Source organism: Aquila chrysaetos, chromosome 10 (assembly GCF_900496995.4).
Source record: "Aquila chrysaetos chrysaetos chromosome 10, bAquChr1.4, whole genome shotgun sequence".
Lineage (NCBI taxonomy): Eukaryota > Metazoa > Chordata > Aves > Accipitriformes > Accipitridae > Aquila > Aquila chrysaetos.
In genome coordinates this window covers 17672838-17692494 of record NC_044013.1, presented here as the reverse complement: position 1 = coordinate 17692494, position 19657 = coordinate 17672838, and the positions used below count along the sequence as shown (strand labels likewise).

At 40.3% G+C, this 19657-nt stretch overlaps 1 protein-coding gene across 1 annotated transcript in view; it reads right to left on the bottom strand.

Annotated features, from left to right (window-relative positions):
• Window positions 1-8750: 8750 nt before the first annotated feature.
• Window positions 8751-19657, bottom strand: part of SLC9A9 (solute carrier family 9 member A9) — a 222127-nt gene continuing 211220 nt past the window's right edge. The window contains exons 15-16 of the mRNA XM_030028894.2: window positions 13693-13798; window positions 8751-13162 (exon numbers count right to left, since the gene is read on the bottom strand). Coding sequence (XP_029884754.1) covers window positions 12932-13162; window positions 13693-13798 — 337 coding nt within the window. The 3' untranslated portion in view covers window positions 8751-12931. The remainder of the gene's footprint in view (window positions 13163-13692; window positions 13799-19657) is intronic.

Sequence of the window (19657 nt, the reverse complement as noted above, 5' to 3'; positions counted from 1 at the left end):
TGTTCTCGGTGGTGATGGTTCAGTGGGCAAGAAAATACTGGTGAATAAATCCTGCCTCAGAAATGTTCTCCCTTAACTGCTCTTACTAACTTTTTAGCTGTGTAACAACAGTGCCTTCAAGTCCCTTGTCCTCCTACTCCTTGGGGTACTATTGACTTTTGGTTCATCTTCCAGTTCAGCAGAAAAGATGACTCCAGAGGTGCTCTCCCAGCTTTGTCTGGAGACCTGTACCACAGCATGGCTGGGTTCAGCTAAGGGCAGGTGCAGCCTTCCCCATGGCTGGGTTGCTTGGCAGCACTGGCAAGGAGGCCAGATGCATGCACAGTGGCATGTGGTTGGGATGCCTGTCCTGGTAAACTTTCTAAGCTACATTCCCCAAAATAAGGTGAAGAGGAGGCTCTGTTTATTCATCTGCTCCCCAGATGCAAAGGGAGGTGGTGCTTTAAGGTAAAAGGCAGACAGGATATTTTTGATGGTATGCCTTTTAAGTTCAAAGATCAGCAAAATTATTTGATATTTGGCTCTTGAGGTTTTTAAATTACTGAATTCAAACTGGTCCCCCTCCTTAAAAAGAAAAATTAAAATAAAAAAAATGCAAACCAGTTCCTAGTCAGAAGGATTTATTCTCTTGGAAAAACAAGTAGTTCTGGCCATGCATAAGAGAAATTGGCTGCACTGTCCAGATGTATGCTCTGTTCAGCTCTTCAGATTGCTGTAAAACCAACTTTAGGTATTTGAATTCAAGCCATTGATGCAAGACAGGGAAAAGCAGCACCACAAAAAGGGAAGTGTTTACAGGGCAATTGCCACTGTGTGTGGCAAGCCCCTTTCTTAGCACAAGAACACTGTCTGCTGGGACTAACTTCTCAGTTAGGATTAAGCTTTTTTGCACATAATGATAAACCTGTAGCTGTACTCATACACAGATCAAGATTTCAGCAGGTAGATCTTAAATTAAGATCACACTGGGTCCCCATAACCTTCCCCTCTCCCAAGGTGAACTGTACCCACTTTGCTTGCATCTGAGAAACAGGGTGATTAAAACTTATGTATCACAGGGCTATTGTGAACATTGCCAGCAACATCTGTTTTATCAGCGCTGGAAACAAAGGTGGGAGGCACATGGGAGGTAGCTGCCTAGGTCCTGGGTGGCCCAGCTCTGGTGGCAGATGGGTGGGTTTCCCGCTGCTGACATGCTGGGCAGGTGGCAGAGCTGCAGTCCGCAAGTGCCGCTGTTCCTTCCCCTCCTCCGGCACCCAGGACCCAGTGCTGGTGGGAGCCCCTCTGTGACCCGGGCCTCCTCTCCTCTGAGTGTTAGAAATGACTGTGTTGGCTCCTTTTGCCTCCCTGAAATGGACTGCCATTTCAAGTTTTAAAACTTCCCAATTGCTCTAAATCATTTAAAGTAGAAAAAAATTGCAGAAAATGGAAAATTGATGCTTCTCAGTTACTTTTACCCTCTTAGCTTCCTCTCAAGCAATAACAGAATTAGATTTTACGGAAAAAAGTAATTATTCCATTGGTTTGAAACTAAATTTTTTAGTTTGGAATTATGCTATCAAATTGAGAAAAGTCCAAGGGAAAAACTTTGAAAAAAATTAAAGCATTTTCTTCTAAATGTAGAAGTCCAGACTTTATATTAGCAGAAGTGATTTTACCAGGGAAAGGGTTCATATACTTTGTCTCTTAAAAAAAGTTTGCTTTCCTTTCCATATAAACTTTCTTATTATATGCATTCTTTTTTTCCTGAACTTTTTGTAAACAAAACACCAAACCAAAAAACCCCCCAAAATCAACTTTGCAAGCATGGGGAACTTGCTAAGTTCTTCCAAACATATGATTCCTATTGTAAAGGTTTCCTTTTGACACAGATGTGACACTTGAAAATGTATCAGTTTTCTCTGTAAGGGGATAAAATGAATGTTTGCCAGATGGACAGCTTATATGAATGACTTATGATTTTATTTTTTAACAGAAATCTGCCAGCTATGTGCGGCTGGATGTTTAATTCATACTGAATAATTTATGCAAGAAATTTCTCTTTGTGTTCATAAATTCTTTTTTTAACATAATCTTAATTTCAGGCTTAACTCCAGTTTAACAGATGCTTTTGCCCATGAACATATTAATAGACAGTTGTCCTTCCTTTAATGAGTGAGTTTCCTGGCTTTGTCGTCATGTTCCCATTTAAACCTCTGGGGGTTTTGAGGCCTTGTCATGGAAAAAGATTATTGTTGTGGGATGGAGCTTATTTGGGTGAAGCCGACAGGGAGCCAGCAAAGAGAGGAAGTAAGCTGGTTTGAGAGTACTGGAGTTCATGTGATAAATGACATTCTTTACTACCCTGTCACTGCTGGAGCAGAGACATACTTCTCCTTTTTTATCTGGAAGCCCTGTGCATGTCCTGCCTCCCCAGTGGGGGCTGTTGGCCATAGTGGTTGGGATCTGGCCTGGAAGTGGCTTAAAAAGACTTTAGCCAAGGTTTAAGGAGACATGGTGTTTTTATCATGGTTAATCCTGTGAGAGACAGAAAATCCTTGTATCTGAAATATTTTCCCCTTTCTGAACTAGAATGAAAACCCAAAATTTCTTATGAGGATCTGAACCAGTATTGCTTCATAATTTTCATCTTTTTAAATTTCCTTTTGAGTTTGGGTATAGTATACAATGTCAAATAATATCCCTCTATACTAATATTTAATGCAGTAAGGACATAAATGTGCAAAACTTTAACCAAAACAAAGCAACAATCAAAATGATTAATAATAACTTCTGTTCCATGGAGCTTTTAGTGAAATCAGCACAGTATTGTGCAATGTTTGATTTTGATGTAAAGATGCCTTTTTTTTAATTGCAAAACATCTGAGCAGTATTTTTAATCAGTTCTACAGCAAGTGCCCTGCAACATTGAGAGCTAATTTAACTATGGTTGAGTCAGTCTGAATTCTGTAGCTTATGGACAACACTGCAGTGGAACAGTAAAGGTAAAGACTGTCCCAAGGGGAAATGAAATAATAAGGTGCAGAAAATGGACCATCAATGAATGTCAGACCAGAGGACTCTGACTTTGTCCTGTGAGCTTTGCCAGCTCTCTGCATTGAGACAAGAAAGAATATTTTATATATAGATGGAAAAAAGGACATGACTGATTTCTGAGGGCAAGAGGGTTTATGGCCACCTTCAAAGGGGTGGTGCTTGCTGACCTTCACCTTCATATGCATACAGCATTTTTCAAATGTTTTGAGGCAGATCTGCCCCTTCTGAAGACACCAGGAAGGACAGTGGGCCAGTGCAGGACAGTTTGCCATCTACAGGGAAGCATAAAACTGTGACAGGCACTAGGGATAAGTGCTGGGAATAAGTGATTTGTTTCTCCAATCTTCAGTGGCAGTGGCTTCTTGTCAAATGAGTTTACCTTAGATGAAAACGCAGAAATATGAGTCCCTGCAGGAGGAGAGTGGGAAGGATGTATTTCTTGTCTGCCTGGGATGGCTGTTGTCCATGCAGGTGTGGGCAGGGTCTGGCCGGGCTCCTGCACCGTTGGGAGCTGGTGGAGCAGGTCATCCTTTGGAGAGGCCTTCACAGAAGCCTGCTCTAGGGAAGCTCTAATGCCTTATCCCCAGCACAGTTACAGGCAACTGGTACCTATAATGTCTGGAATACTGGGGCAGAGTTTGAGGCATGATTTGTCAAGCAGGTGGAAATGGGCCAAAAGGTCAGGAATAAGGGCTGGGAGCTGTACTTCCAAGGGGGTAGATTTAATGCATTTTCTTCATGTGACTATGGCTTGAAACTGTTTAAATTATATTGTAGCGATAGCTTAACTTGCTAATTACTTGGAGATATTAATTTCTAGATAATAAAAAAACATCTTTAAGGACTGTGTGAAGGTAGGTGATGTATTAGTGAAGTTGGCCAGTTTATCTTTAATTAGAAAAACTTATAAGCCTTAGTTTCAGAGTTTGGGCTTCCACTTAATATTGCAGAGCTGCATGATGGGAAATTCATGTAAACCAGAGAATTGTTTCACTGTGGTGCAAAATGAAAGCATTAGAGATTCAATCCTCAGTTTACACATGAAGGAGAAACCTCATAGATCTTATGAACTGTTTTCCCTGTATGCAGTATATTCCAGCATAAATTGCAGAGCTCATCTGTGTTTGTAGCTGCTTGTGGAGCATATTCTCTTCATGTTTTCAGAATTTGGAAGAACAGATGGTAAAAGCTTAGTCTAAATAAACTGAGGCCCAGTGAGGCACTAAACATGAGTAAATCCTGGATCTTAAAACCACAAAGAATCTAAGAGTTTCAGTCATTGCTTAGCTCTAACTACATCTCTAGCCTTGCACTACTGTGTCCTGAAGTGATGCCTTTCTGTACAGGAAGTTTCTGAGAAAATCCCCATCAACTAAGGCTGTTATGAGCAAGAGACCAAATGGTACAGAAGGCATACGCTGGAGTGGCCATGGAAAAATTAACTGCAACACACACTGGGCTTTTGCACAAATACTGGCTCTCCTGAGAAGTCATGCAGACTGTTCCACATTGCCTTGGCTGGGGAGGCTGAACAAAAGATGAGGTCACCATTCCTCATGCTTGCCCAGGTCTTAGCCTGGTCCTCCCTGGGTGGCCTCAACTTTGAAAAAGGAGGAAAAAAAAAAAAACCCAACCCCCCAAAAACCAAATCCAGCAGCAATGGCCTGAAGTGGGTCAGTCCTGTTTAGGTCTCCAAAGTATTCCTTACGCAGTAGCTGAGTCATGCTGCGATGGAAATCAGTTTCATTCTTGGAGTAGGGAGCTTATTGTGCTGATTGGAGTAAGGTGCATTTTATGCTGCAGTTTTGTCTTACAAGCCCTGCTGGGAGCAATGAGCATTTTGGCACTTCCTATGGGCTAATTCCAGTGCAACTGTAAGGTTGCAATAGGTTTCAGTGTGAGCTGCTGGGTATTCATCACTTCTAAAAACTAGATTTTTTTTTTTTTTTTTTTTAAATTAGGAGCCCATGAATTTTAGGAGCTTAAGTTTAGACTCACTTTAAAAATCATGGCTCAGTTTAACATGAAGCAAATCTTTGGACAACCTTGGACTCTTAAAAAAAAAAAGAAAAGAATTTAGTAGTGAAGATGAACTGGGGATTATTATATGCTGCTCCAACCTATCCTTGGTCAGGTTCCTGTAGGAAGTGAAGGGGAAAGTGGTGAAGGGGAGGCTGTGCACTGCTGACAGCATCTGGATTACCTCTGCCCCAATCATCAAGGCTGGAGCAGTGTGATTGCACAGACTGTTTGCTGGCTCAGGTCATCCACTTAGCATGGTGGTTAGTGCAGCAGATTGAGGGATACCGAAATAATTTTCAAAGTAATGAGAAGTCACTGACAGGTCTAGAAATCATCTGGAAAGCCCTAAGGACAGAATTGATTTCTTACTTACCCATTACTTACTGCATTGAAATTTTTTTAAAGAAAAGCACCTAATGAAAGTCTTTGAGGTAATTCAGATAATACTCATGATACAACCATTTCTAAATCTTTCCAAGAGCCACATTAAATCAGTGATGAGCTGTGGCTATTTTTAAGCACACCAATGAATCTGTTTCTGCTTTTCTTTAATAAGCCTTGTTAATCAGGCTTTAAATCGTTTCAGAAAATGGAGCCAAGTGTTTGTGGAATAAACCAGATTTCCTCAGACTTCCGATTAAGGTGGGACATAAAACCAACTTAAAAGTATATTATTATTACTTTGTTCATGCAAATGCATTCAAAGTTTGTTTTGGACTGTATATTAATGGTAAACATTAAGTGTGTCACCATTTGTTCACTGTGGATGTTGCATGAGCATAAAGGAGTATTCCAAATTACTTTATAGTTGTATATACAGAAGGTGAAAACTTCTGTAAAATGGCCATAATAGTGTTATTCCTTGGGAAGTTTAGTTGGAATACCTGCCTTTGGGTACAATCATATGCAAATAGTGCTCCTTATCTGTTTGGGTTTTTTTGAAGTGAAAGTTAATTGTTGGCAGAGGTGGCTTACAGTTACCCTCCCAGAGCACCTGAACTACACTAGGAGTCAAGGAATCTTCATCCATGTTCCTGCCTGTATACTGAAATCCTTTTCCAGTGCTTTAAAATTTCAATTAAGGGATAGACCATTGCATTCTCCAATGAACCAGGTCAGTGTGAAACCCTGCCAGATGCTGGCATGTGGGGGGCTTGTGCAGAGGGGGAGGATGTTTGTTCTGAGCCAGATTTAGGGAGTTTGAGGGTCCATGGCAGATTTTCCATTACTGGTGTTCAGGCCTGTAAATATCAGGGTTTCAATGTTTGCAGACAGATCCTTGCAGCAAACAAAACAGTCAAGAAACAGAACAGAGAACTTTTTTTTTTTTTTTGCATAGGCCTGATGGTTCTTTCAGCAGAAACTAGAGTACTTGTCTCAAGTACCCACTTCACATTAGCTTCCATAGAAAAGGTGCTCTAGTCACTTCTCACATCAACAGTGGCAGCAGGGCTCTCAGTACCAGGAGGCAAATGTGCCCGCACCAAATATCTTGACTCTGTGTTATTGGTTCTTCGCACACCAGGTGAAGAACCCTGTTTTGGGACAATACTGGCACCCCCCCCAGCAGTAGGTGTAGGCTAGTGTGCCCCAGTTTTTGAAGGTTAAGCTGCTTTGTCCTTACTATAAGAAAAGAACATGCAGACAGATTGCTTGTATGATGTTGCTGACTGGCTCTGAAACCATGTCATGTCTGCCTCACTGAGAATGGTTTCTGTAGCCTTTCTTAAGGGTTTTTGCTCCTGTTGGTTCCTGTAGTTAAAAATATATGAGCACTTGCTCTTAACTAGCTATAGTGAAATGCATAAAGGACATTGCAATGTATTTGACCCACCTGTCTTTGGGTGTGATCTCTACTTGGGGTAGAAGATCTATAGTTCACACACTCTTGCATCATACCGGTTTCTTCTTGAAGAACTATTCAAATTGTGTTGGGTGTGCATATTGTGTGAAGGGGGAAAAGGACTTGATAGAATTTTGCTAGCCCAAGGGATGGGGAAAGTAATGTTTTCATCTTAAAGGATAAACCAGAGAAGGTGAAAGAGACAACTTGGTGGAAAAAAAATGAATAGCTGGTATAGGAGGGAGAGATGAAATAAGGAAGACTGAAGAACTTCTATCTTCAGTTGTTTTTCCACACTTCTGCAAATATCAGGCTTGTGTTGCTTTTATTGCTTTGCTAACAGTGCTGTTGAAGGATTAGCCTTTCACCTTGGGTCTTTTTTCTTCATTTTCTTTAAATTTGGTCAACCTTCAGCTGGCAGCAGTGGTTCCCTTTAGGCCTGTGGAATGCCTAAGTTTTTACAGTGCAGTAGCAGTGTCAGGGATACAGCTCTAGCAAAGTTTTTAGGAGTGTTCTTCAAGCTAATTCTTGGTTTCTCACACTACTGGCAAATACTTAATTTGGGTTTTAGTCTGCAGTTGCTATGAATATTTTTCTGATCTTCTTCAATTTGAATATCTCTTGGCACTGCTTCTTCCCCCCCTTGCTCCCCCTTTCCTTCCTTTGCCATTCGTTTCCTTTTCTCTCATATTTTCGCTTCCAGTCAGGCATGTATTCTAAAGTACTGGGTTATATTTAGAAGGTACTGTACCTCTGGAATAAGAAATCTCATTATGCTTACAGGATATTATCCTATTTCAACTCACTTGTGTGTAACTTGTCCTAGGCCTGCATAATGCTTAATACCATGGCATAAGGTTATTTCTTTTAGTGTTTAGATTGTTAGGTGTAGTGCTCTCTCTAGTTTCAAATCCTTACTGAATGATGTACCAGTATTTTCTTTATGTCCATCTGCCTTTGCTGTGGCACACCAGAGACAGACAGCTATGTGGTAAAAATGATGTAGAACAGTAGCTGGAAAACACTCCTGGGTATTCTCTACTGCTTTTCGCACCAGAATTTCAAGCTCTGCTGGGTCCTCAGAAGGATGATGTTAATTTGACTTGCTCAGATTTGGCATCCTCTGAGACCTGAAATGGTATTTGTTGTTCTGTACCTCAGATCTGATTTTTTATAAGGGAATAATGGTGACCAGTGACACTGAATTTGGCGGGGAAAATGTTGCCTGTGCCCTGACACTGGCAAAAAAAAGGTTTATTTGTGAGCAGAATCATTTCTGTTACATGTATTGTGCAGCTCTTGCTGCCCTCCTGGTGTGGAGAGGGAAGACTGCCCAGAGCCAGGGTGGGTGGTTGTGGGAGGAAGCCAATGTGGTTGTTAACAGTGGGAAAGCTGGAAGGATGTAAATGGAAACATGAAAGCTGTGGGTTTTTCCTGCAGAATTCCATGGAAGTATGGGACAGTCTTGGCTGGTGGCTTTTCTAGAAGTGCAGCTGCAATGGGCCAATGCTGATGGCGCTAAGGGGCTATTAGGAACAGAGCCAAGGCTGGAGATGGAGACTTGACACCTTGGGTTAACTGTAGGAAAGTCCCTGTGCTTTTCATATAGGAAAGATAAACGTGGGCCATTGATTGGCACCACGGAGCTGACAGACATTATATTTTGCTTTTTGAAGTATTTGTGCTTCTTAACACACACCAGGATGTCCAGTAGGTTGTTTTAAATCTGGAAGTGACTAGCACCACTAGGCTGTTGAAGGGGATATTTGCTTGGCTGGTGTCCATCATTGCACTAGGCTGTCCTATTCCTTTAATCACTTGAAAGGGACAAATAAAGACAAGTACTTCATTGGCAGAAAAGTTTTCTTTCATACTGTTCAGAAACTTGCACTCCAGTATGTAATTATGATGTAAAAAATGTATGTGTTAAAGCCAAACAAAACCCCAAAACAGCAATAAACAAACCAGTATTCAAGGAAAAACATGTTCAGGTGTTTTGTCTAACTCTCCTGAACAGTAGTGCCTACCATAAAAACTAACCATTGAGGTAAAGGAAGGAGGGGATTTCATGATCTGAAAATTTACTGGTATTGGGACCAAGGCTGTGGGTTAAACTAACATTTGCTTAGGAAATTTAGATCAACTGGAGAATTTTCAATTTCTGAAAGACTGTTTATAAAAAAATGTTGACAAGGCTTTTACAGTTCATTGAGCAGAACTCATGTCTGTTGGGATTTTATTGCTAGAGATGTGCATGTGTGCGTTAAGTTATTTAAAATGCTCAGAACTGGTTTGCTTTAAAACGTTGAAAAGGGCTATTTTCTGTTTTGCTAGAAGGAAGTAGGGGAAAAACAACTTTGTCCTTAGAAGTAGTTTGCAATCGCTAAAGTGGGTATACAGGATATTTTCTTTGTTCTCTGAAGTCCATAATTGATAATTCTTTGTATACAAATATTAATCTCTGAAAACAAAGAATTTTGAAGGCATGTGTGTAATGCTTATGTGCATCTGAAATACTTATGTATATTGCTGCATTTATGGTGTACTCAAATGTACACAGCAATTGGGATGTTACAGGCTCAGCATTACTTGATGGCTGATAGCAAAATACAGACCAGCTTTCAAAAGGAAATAAAGACCTATTGTACAGGCTGTCCTCAGCCCAGCAAGGCACATAAGTTGCTAGGTGGAAAGGGTGTGAACTGCTCTTGTGACTTCAATGCAGTTAGTTTAACGGCTTAAGTTATGCGTGGAGTTAATCAGTTTGCTGAAGACAGCCCTAATGTGGTTACTATGAAAAAGTTTGAGCTTTTAACACAGCAACTTAAGTGTTTGCTTCCAATGCCCCCTGCTTTCAGTGAGGTTACTAAATGTTGCACTTCTCTGTGAAAGTTATCATAGTGACCTGATATTTTTAGTATAGTGTCTTTTGGACTGGCTCTGCTGTATAGCCAGGATTCATTCTGCTGCTTCCAACCTTTGCCAAACACTCTGCAGTTCAGTATGAAATTTCAGTTATTACTTCTGAAACCTGAAAGGTTTAGCAATATTGCAGATTTCCATCTTTCCTAACATTTTGGCCTTCATACTGACTATGCAGTCACTACTTTTTGACAATGTATTTTACATTTCATTTTCCAAGTAGTGTTTTATTAGATTAACTCAGATGGGAAGAATAGCTTCACATTTATCATGAGTGACTTGCATGTTCAGTCAAACACTGTGATATTGAGTAGTTTAAATCTCCAGTGTATGAACTGTAAATTAACATTAAAGGCCTCTCTTAACATCCATTACTCTGTTTAAACAGTCATGAAGAATTACTAGTTGCCAGTAATTTCTCCTTGAATACAAATATATCATCTGTTCTAATGTTGTTTTAACTCCCTCTTCATGACACACAGATCAAGAATATCTTAAAATTAGGAAATGGCAAGGCTGAATAGTGTAATGGATAATTGAGACTTTTATTGGTGTTTAGTAGAAGTTTCAGGTTTGCTTGCAGCTCAAATTACTAATTTTCCTAAAAGCCAGTGTTACTTTGGTTACTGAGGATGGTCCCAGAGGATAAATACCCATCCTTCTGGGTCCACTGATTCAGCCTCTTCATAGTCTTAGCATAAAAATCTGACCTCTGAAGATGTGAAGTATGCACTCCTCTGTTGCAAGGGATGACTTTCTTTACTGAGTACAGTAGTCCTTTAAGGCATCCAGGCAGAACAGTGTGGAGAGTATTCACTACAGACTTTTTTTTTGATAAACAGAGAATTTCAGACCCCAGAGCTTTCCATTTATCACATTGCACAAGTGTGAGAAATTGACATAGGCACAATAAATAAATCAGTAAAAACCCCATAGAGTGTGCTGCAGGATGCATTTCAGAGTAGAATCTAAGAGCAGAACTGTTGAAGAGCTTGTCATTTCCAGTTCATGTAGCAGTTGTGAAAAACAGCTTTGCATCTTCATAATACTTCAGCAGTTCATTGATTTCCGTCCTCCCCTCCACCATAATCTAAGGACCGGGATCTGTGCTTCCCGAGTTGCTTAGGAAGCCTGGTGACATGCACTCAATACTTTTGAAGAATGAAATTGGAAACTCTGGCTACTGAAATCAGGATTATTAGTACCCATCCATGATAATACCTTCTCACTTCTCACTGTGTTGCCACATATTCACCTCACTGCAGTGTGTCTCTACCTGCCTATCCTGCCTCCTGTTATCTTTGCTGTCTGCCACTGCATGCTGTAGGGTGCGCAGTACTAGGCCATAAAACCTTACCTCCTCGTCCATTCTCCATCCCTTCTTGCAACCTGCTGCACATCTTTTCCCACCTCGTGCAGCTAAACAAGGCAAATTTGTTTTAAACCACATGGGGATTAAGATCCTTTGCAGTTTCTTGATTAGTGTTTAGGGGAAAATAAAATGCCAGTTTAAGCTTCTGATCTTTCATAATAGCATATAGAACTCCAGTGTTCAAATTTATGCTTAAAACAACTGTTCTGGAGTCACATTTAACCAGAAATTAATTAGCCTGGAAAAGAATGACTAAAACTTAAATATGATCAAGTTTGTATTTCAGCTTCCATTTGTGGTGAAATCAAGACCTATTCAGCTTTATGATTGTTCATGGAGATGGCTTGATTTTTATTCTTGCAGATTACAAATCTCTTGCATTCTTGTTGTCTTTGTATATTAAGAATGACCTTATTTAAAAACTTCTTATGGTTCAACTTTCTTAGTAGGAACGTTATCATGCACAGTTGAAACTTATGTGGTGAGAAAAGGCATGTGCTCTAACAACAAAAGCCTGGCTTTATCCCTGTATTTGCACTACTTAGCTGATGTGTGCAAAAGCTGGTCTGTGCTAATGCTTGATAATAGTATATGGCAGTTAGCTGTATGTATGGTTGACCAGTTGTTTATCCAGTTACTGTGTCTATGCAGATGCAATTAATGCTTTCATACCCGAACTCTCCTCTTGTTTTTTTTTATATCTAACTACCACTGTCCTTATCACTAGTGTGATATTGAGTGCCCAGCATAAATAGAGAGACGTAGAAATTTATCCTTGGAGTAGCTAGTCTTAAGATATAGCTGTTTTGCAGAAATAGTTGATTAGAAACAACTCATTTCCCTTGAACCATAAAAAAAATGAAACAGGTGACTACCTAAATCAAAGCATACATTTAGAATGATCTTGCAAAACAACAAAACTTTTCCCAGCATGTAAGCTTTGTGTGCTGTGAAGCTGTAATGATGAATGTCTTGTGGAATAACTGCTGTTTAAATAGTGGTCATACCCATTCAGTGCAGCAATAAAAGGGGGTCTGTTGCTGATTTCATAGACTTCAATGTCTCCTACTATTAATGTTCTGTTTGGCAACCTGGTGCAACCCTGTATGGACTAGGCTATAAGGTGCATTTAGAAAGCAAATAGAGGGCTGTTTGTCAGGGAAAGTCTATACAGTGAGCATGAAGGAGCTTGATCTATCAAGACTGACAGGCTGCAATGCATGTTTTAAGTATTTTTACATCACGTACTTATTGGACAAAGAATCTTCTGCTGCTTCCTTATAAATATAATAGCTACTGGAGTAGTAGCTATCTGTGGATCTGTTCAGAACCAGCTGTATAAAAAGTGCTGTTATTATGTGAGCATGAATATCTTAGGAAGCTATTTCTCTCTCTATTCCAGCTGACTAAAGACTATAAGCAACATTGAAAGGCCTGTGTACATGCGAGGGACATGGTCCAGTCAAATACTGAGGGAACACATGACTGTAATGGATTTACAGTGGGCTGGCAGTGCCCTACTTTTTTTTTCTTAGTAAAAACTGCTGCAGTCAGAAAACCTCTGCATATTGTTGTAGGTATATGGATGGTGGTAAACTCTTTCCTGGGGGGAAGCAGGCATTTAGTTGGTAAAATCTAAGTTTTCTTTGATTTTTGTGCTTAGTACATTTTCTAGCCTCTTGTCCACATAATGGTATCTTATTTCTTTGTTTTAGTCTTATTTCTTGTGATTAACATTACACTGTTTGTGCCAATGAATTCATCTGTGGTTGACCTGCAGTGTGTTCAAGCTGGAGTTTGTACCCTCCTAATCCTAGGTCTCCTTCATGAATATCTTCCTTGCCTGTAGCCTGGGTGGAGCCTGTTCTGTCCTGTGCTGGCACTGGTATGTGAGCAGATGATTCATAGTTTTCAGTCAGTTCATCATTATCTATGATATAATCTGTGTCATCATCCTTCGGTTGATCCTGTATTCAAACAAAGAAAAAGATCAGTGGAAGGGGGACTCTTGAGGAGGATTTTTGTTAAAGCTTAAGTGAAGAACAAGCCTGATGCAATTCCACTCTCATTTTATTTCATTACTTGCTTATATTTTTAGGTGTTAATTTACCATCTTGATGTTGATAAAAGCAAATAGTTGCTTACCATGTTCTGCTCTTGAGCAGTGTTGGGAAACATAACCTACCCTTCAGATCTTTAAGATAATTTCAGTGCTTTAAATATCACTGATGGGTAGCCAATACTTTCAGCGTCTGGCTGAATTATTTAGAACATGACTCATATTTGAAGCTCACAGTATTAGTGGACATTCTTGAATATGTAGGAAAAAGTAGGACTGTAGCTTCCATGACCTCTTCTCCGCAACCCTGAAGAAACTGTATAATTCTTAGCCTTAAAAGTAATAAGCTTTGGAAAAGGGCCTTTATCAAAGTGTTTCACTGAGTATGGCAGGTTTTGGATTACACTTTAAATACAATTAACTGAGCTAGGTACTTACGCCATATGCACTGGGGCTGGTCAGAAGCTTGGCAACGGGATTACACCATGCAGGTAATGTTGTTGTGAGAGGTGGACCAGTGTGGGTTAAGATAGGTTTTAGGTATCTGTGAAGTTTGTTAAAGAATATTTCCCATACAGATATTGATACTAAGATGTTTCTCTACACAAAGAAATTTCATTTTTAAAGCATGAGGGAATCATCTAACTGAATGGAAACATAGAAAATACCATCTCTTTACTCACCCATTACTGCATACATTCATCTGTCATCAGTCTTGTCTAATATTTTTCAGTAACAACAAAAAACCCCAAGCCCTGCCCCCACAACCCCCAAAACAAAACCTAAAACACGTGATGCTCAAAATCTGTCTTTTGAAGGGTGCCAGAAAGCGTGAAGGGATTGTGTTGTGGGATGCATAAATGCAGTAGGAGTTGGAAGAGAGGAACTGTGTACTAGATTATCCTGCTTACTATTGTCACACTTAGAGCAGACAGATGACCTCTTATATAATTTAAACAGGAAACAATTTAAGATGCAATTGTATCAGCTACTTTATGTAAGAACAGTAGTGAACACTTTCTTAAATACATATATTCAGCCTTTTGTAAAATCAGTGCATTTCTTCAATAGGCAAAGTATATTTCATCGAATATTAAGTTTCTTTGTTGCTGGGAGTGTACATAAGTTGTTCTCTGTAATACTTTATTTTCAGCATTCAATGCATTTGTTTTACACTTCACACATCAATGTTCCTTTATATAAAATTATGTAAATAAGTTAGGAACAGGCTTTATGCTATTGTCTCACACCTGTCTTACCAAACTCTTCATCCAAAAGTGCTTTATTGAGATAAAAGAAAAACCTGCTCATCTTGAGCAATCATTATCATCCTCATATCTGTCAATAACAGCTCTCCCATGAGTCCCTCAAGTTGACTTATCTTCTCTGCTACTTTTACTTGCAAAGTAATTTTCAGTGTTCTTTGGGAAGCAGGTCTGTCAGCTATTTTTGCTGCTAAGGAAAATTTGCTTTACTGATTGTCATCCTACTTTCTTACCGCTGCTCCTTTTTCTTGCTTGTTCTCTCTCCCTCATTCTTTCTCTCTGCCTCCTTAAAGAAGGAACAAATGTAAAACTGAGTAGTGATTCAAGCTCTACAGCAATATTGTAGAAATACTGAGCAAGTAACAATGTGTCTTAAACATAACCATTCCAGTGCCTCCTTTTCTTTCTTTACTGGTTGTTTAGGGTATTGCTGCTTTATACACAAAGTACAAATTCTGTATCCTGAAGAAACTGTTACGTAAAACAGCCTTATGATCTCAGTTATAGATTGAAAGGCTAAATAACTTGCTCTGCTGTTCTCTATACTACAGCCATGGAAGTTGTTCTATAGCATCTGGGTTTCTTGTGTGTTTGTATTTTTTAAAAAATAAATTGCATCTGTCCAGAAGCTTGTGTGATTCCTTCATCCAAGGTCATATACTGAGTTAGTGTGAAAAATTGAGTCTACTTCAAAAAAGATTGTAAGATTTTAATATAAATTCTTATCAGAACCATGATCAAGGTGGGAATCTCATCGGATCAAATTGTGCAGGGAAAGTTTAGATCCTCTTGCTCCTGTAAGAGTAAAAATCAAACCAAACAATCCTTTTCTGATCCACTCCCAACCTTATTTGGAACCTCTGAAGTGCCAAGCAGTTAAGAGCTATTATTAAAAGGCAATGTATGAAAGCCATCAATTAGAGTTGTTTTGTTTTCAGCACTTCAGAAAAACCTAATTAAAAGGCCAAAAATGGAAGTAGGAGCATAATTCTAGGTTTTTAATCTTTGGAAATGTTGGCTTTGTTAGTACAAACAACTTGAATTATTTCAACGGAGTTGTCAGACCTAGCATGAAAAATACAGGCTTGTAGTGGAAGTCACTTTTGATTATACTGAGTTCTGTCTGCTCTGTTCTTTTATTCTCTTCCAGAATAAGTAACCGAAGCTGAATATTACTCTACATTCCCTCCTTAATCTGAGGATGTCTGAGGTAGGCCTTCTAAGCAACCTCATAACTTTATAATGAGCTTTTATACCTCTTGGTAAAAGCTTGAGTCCTGTTTTCCTCTGATGTTTGCATGAAGCCCAGCACCACATCAGACAGGAATAGAGGGTGCATGCTGAAACAGGTTATCTACTTGGCTGCCACAGTAGTCTTCAGTCTTTTGAGCCACCACAGCTTTTAGCATAAACTTTTGTCTGGTGTGTTTAACTGGTTGCTATGTGTGTATGCTGATGTTTTGAAGTTGAGTAGTGGCTTCGTTTGGGGCTGCAACAGGTTCTCTAAGTCCCCTTCCTTTTGCATTTGCTCCAACACATTCATTGCATATTGTCCATGCTTTGGCTTTAAACTGCATCTCAAGAGGCTTTAAAGTGAAGACAATTTTCTTGTGCTTGTTGTGATGCTTCTGAATCTGTAATAAATTATTTATCTCTTTGTTCCTTATTTAACTAGTTATTATTCAGCCCACTAAAGGAACTGAAATTGCACTGGCCTATTTGTCATTGTTTTAATGACCTATGCCATAAATGTTTCCTCTTTATTGTTGACAGAATTGCTTTATAGTATTACAGACATAATCACATCATTCACTGCAGCATGAAAGAGGAATTCTAATCGATGTGCAGTGCTGGCATTTCAAAAGTATATCAGACATGGGCCTATAGCATTTTAGGGCTGGAAGGAAGTCTTATCACACTCCAGATGCATTTTCCAGCATCTCCAGGGAGACGTAATTTAAATAGTGTAATAGAAAAAGGTAGATTTTCCACTAAGGCTGCTTTAAAAATTGGAAGAAACTAAGTGTAAACCTCTTAGCGTAACTCAGAAATTACTGCCAAACAAATTCATGCCTGTCTAATTCAGGGATAGGGAAAAGATAGCAGGAAAACATTGTATGCATCAACCCACTTCTAGATTTGCACTTCAGCCCTGCGCAGGCAGAACAGCCCACCTGCATGTCTCAAATTCTACACCATACAATATACTGTGTTAAACATTATTAATATGGTCAAGGTGATAATTTCTAAGTTGGGAAACTGAATTCAGCATACCTGTATATGCACATGTGTAGAATTTTAATCCATATACAGTGCTGGCACATTAGCATGCCTTACTTTCATAACCAAATACCAATTTTTCCATTGATTCCCTGTATCTCCAGGTTTCCACTCTCAGTTTACGTGCCCAGAAATGTTTAGCCTGGGTTCCCTCATTGCTGTTTGAACATCTGTTTGCCCAGGCAGTTCCAGTCTTCCCTTGCACTAGCCAGGTGCAGTTCCTCTCCCATCCTGTCCCACTGACACCAGACTCAACATGTAAATCTGTTTACCCCTTCCTGATTTAGCTTCTGTCTCTGTGGAGTTTGACTCATGATGTCCTCTTCTGTACTGCCCAGCAATAAGCAAAGAAGGCAATGCCACTGCAGACGAGACAGTCAGCTAGTGTCTGAATAATGTAGCCTAAAGTTGAACCACAGGCAGGTTGTCTGTTGGGACTGATGAGGCTGAGCAATTCAAATAGGGCCTACAGGGAGGGTACAGCTTGCTCAATAGCAACAGGACCTTCAGAATTTAGCTTTTGAAATTGAAGAGTTGGTGGGTTTTAAAGTCTATGAATAGCCACTTTTTCAAAGTTTCACAATGTGATGTAGTTTAGACTGGAATTTCAAAGAAATGGCAAAAGGCATCTCCAGGGTGGAATATGAAGTCTTTGCTTTAAGTATGATGCATTTAAAAATCTCATGAGGATTTATCAGGAACAAAGCCATGGAATTGCATGATTTCTATGTTGTTGGGTTTTTTTTTTTCCCAAAACCACTATGCCTGAAACAAACATCTCTTATGGAAATTTTCCTCCTATATAGTTATGCTTCACAAACATACAGGTAACTTAGAATCATAGAATCATTTAGGTTGGAAAAGACCTTCAATATCATCGAGTCCAACCATTAACCAAGCCCACTAAACCATATCCTGAAGTACCCTGTCTACATGCTTTTTGAATACCTCCAGGGATGGTGACTCAACCACTTCCCTGGGCAGCCCATTCCAATGTCTGACAACCCTCTCAGTAAAAAAATTTTTCCTAATACCCAACCTAAATTTCCCTTGCCTCAACTTGAGGCCATTTCCTCTTGTCCCATTTCCAGCCACCTGACAGAAGAGACCAGCACCCACCTCACTACAACCCCCCTTCAGGTAGTTGTAGAGAGCGATAAGGTCTCCCCTCAGCCTCCTCTTCTCCAGACTGAACAGCCCCAGCTCCCTCAGCCGCTCCTCATAAGACTTGTGCTCCAGGCCCCTCACCAACTTGGTTGTCCTTCTCTGAACACGCTCCAGCAACACAACGTCTTTCCTGTAGCGAGGGGCCCAAAACCAAACACAGCACTCGAGGTGCGGCCTCACCAGTGCCGAGTACAGGGGGACGATCACTTCCCTGCTCCTGCTGGCCACACTAGTTCTGATAGAGGCCAGGATGCCGTTGGCCTTCTTGGCCACCTGGGCACACTGCTGGCTCATATTCAGCCGGCTGTCAACCAGCACCCCCCCCAGGTCTTTCTCTGCCGGGCAGCTTTCCAGCCACTCCTTCCCCAAGCCTGTAGCGCTGCGTGGGGTTGCTGTGACCCAAGTGCAGGACCCGGCACTTGGCCTTGTTGAACTTCATACGACTGGCCTCAGCCCATCGATCCATCCTGCCCAGATCCCTCTGTAGAGCCTTCCTACCCTCAAGCAGATCAACCCTCCCTCCCAACTTGGTGTCGTCTGCAAACTTGCTGAGGGTGCATGTGATCGCCTCATCCAGATCATCGGTAAAGATATTAAGCAGAACGAGGCCCAACACCGAGCCCTGGGGAACACCACTTGTGACTGGCCGCTAACTGGATTTCACCCCATTCAACACAACCCTCTGGGCTCGGCCATCCAGCCAGTTTTTCACCCAGCTAAGAGTGCACTTATCCAGGCCACAAGATGCCAGTTTCTCAAGGAGTATGCCGTGAGAGACAGCATCAAAGGCCTTGCTGAAGTCCAGGTAGACAATATCCACAGCCTTTCCCTCATCCACTAGGCGGGTCACCTGGTCATAGAAGGAGATCAGGTTGGTCAAGCAGGACCCAACTTAAACCAGACTTTTCAAGTGAGAAATCTCAGGTAATCTTGATGAAACACTACTGCCACTAGCCATGTTGCAGAACATTTAGGATTTCCATTATGCAGAAAATTCTGAGATAGCAAAATAGTTTTTGTGGCACATCAGGATGAAAAATCAGAATATCAAAATTTCTGTTCTTTCAGCAAATAAGCATCATATGAGCACACTTTGTTAAAATGACATGTTCTGACCAAATTTTGAGAATGTTGATAAAAACCACTATTTATCTTTTTGATAAAATGACATTAGCATGTTCAAATAAGAAAAAACTATTCTGGCAGAAATGTTGTGGCTCTTTTGGCTCAGACTTGAAGGGGGCTCACTTTGCTTTTGTTGGAGGAACGAAGTCCTAGTCTGTGGCTCTACTGAAAAGCATAATAGTAAGAGAAATAACTTGTAGTTTTGGGGGGCAGGCGCAGAATGAGGTATGATAAAAACCAATCACAAACAAACCACAAAAAAACCAAAAAACCCAGAAATAGCCCCCCCCTGCCCTGCCAAGCAGAAGATGGGACCATAGAAGTACATATGGCAGCTCTGCTTCAGCTCTGTAAAGCCCTGCATTTGGCTTAGAAGGTGTTTTGCCTCATTGCATAACAGGGGCTCTGTAACTCAAGGTAATCTCACCCTCCCCAAAGGCAAATATGCTCACACTAATATTTACTATTAAAAAGCCCTGAAGTACAGGGATTATGGTGATGCTAGTCAAAATTACATATAGTGATTTTTCCAGAGACTATATTCCTATATCAAACTGTGCTATAAA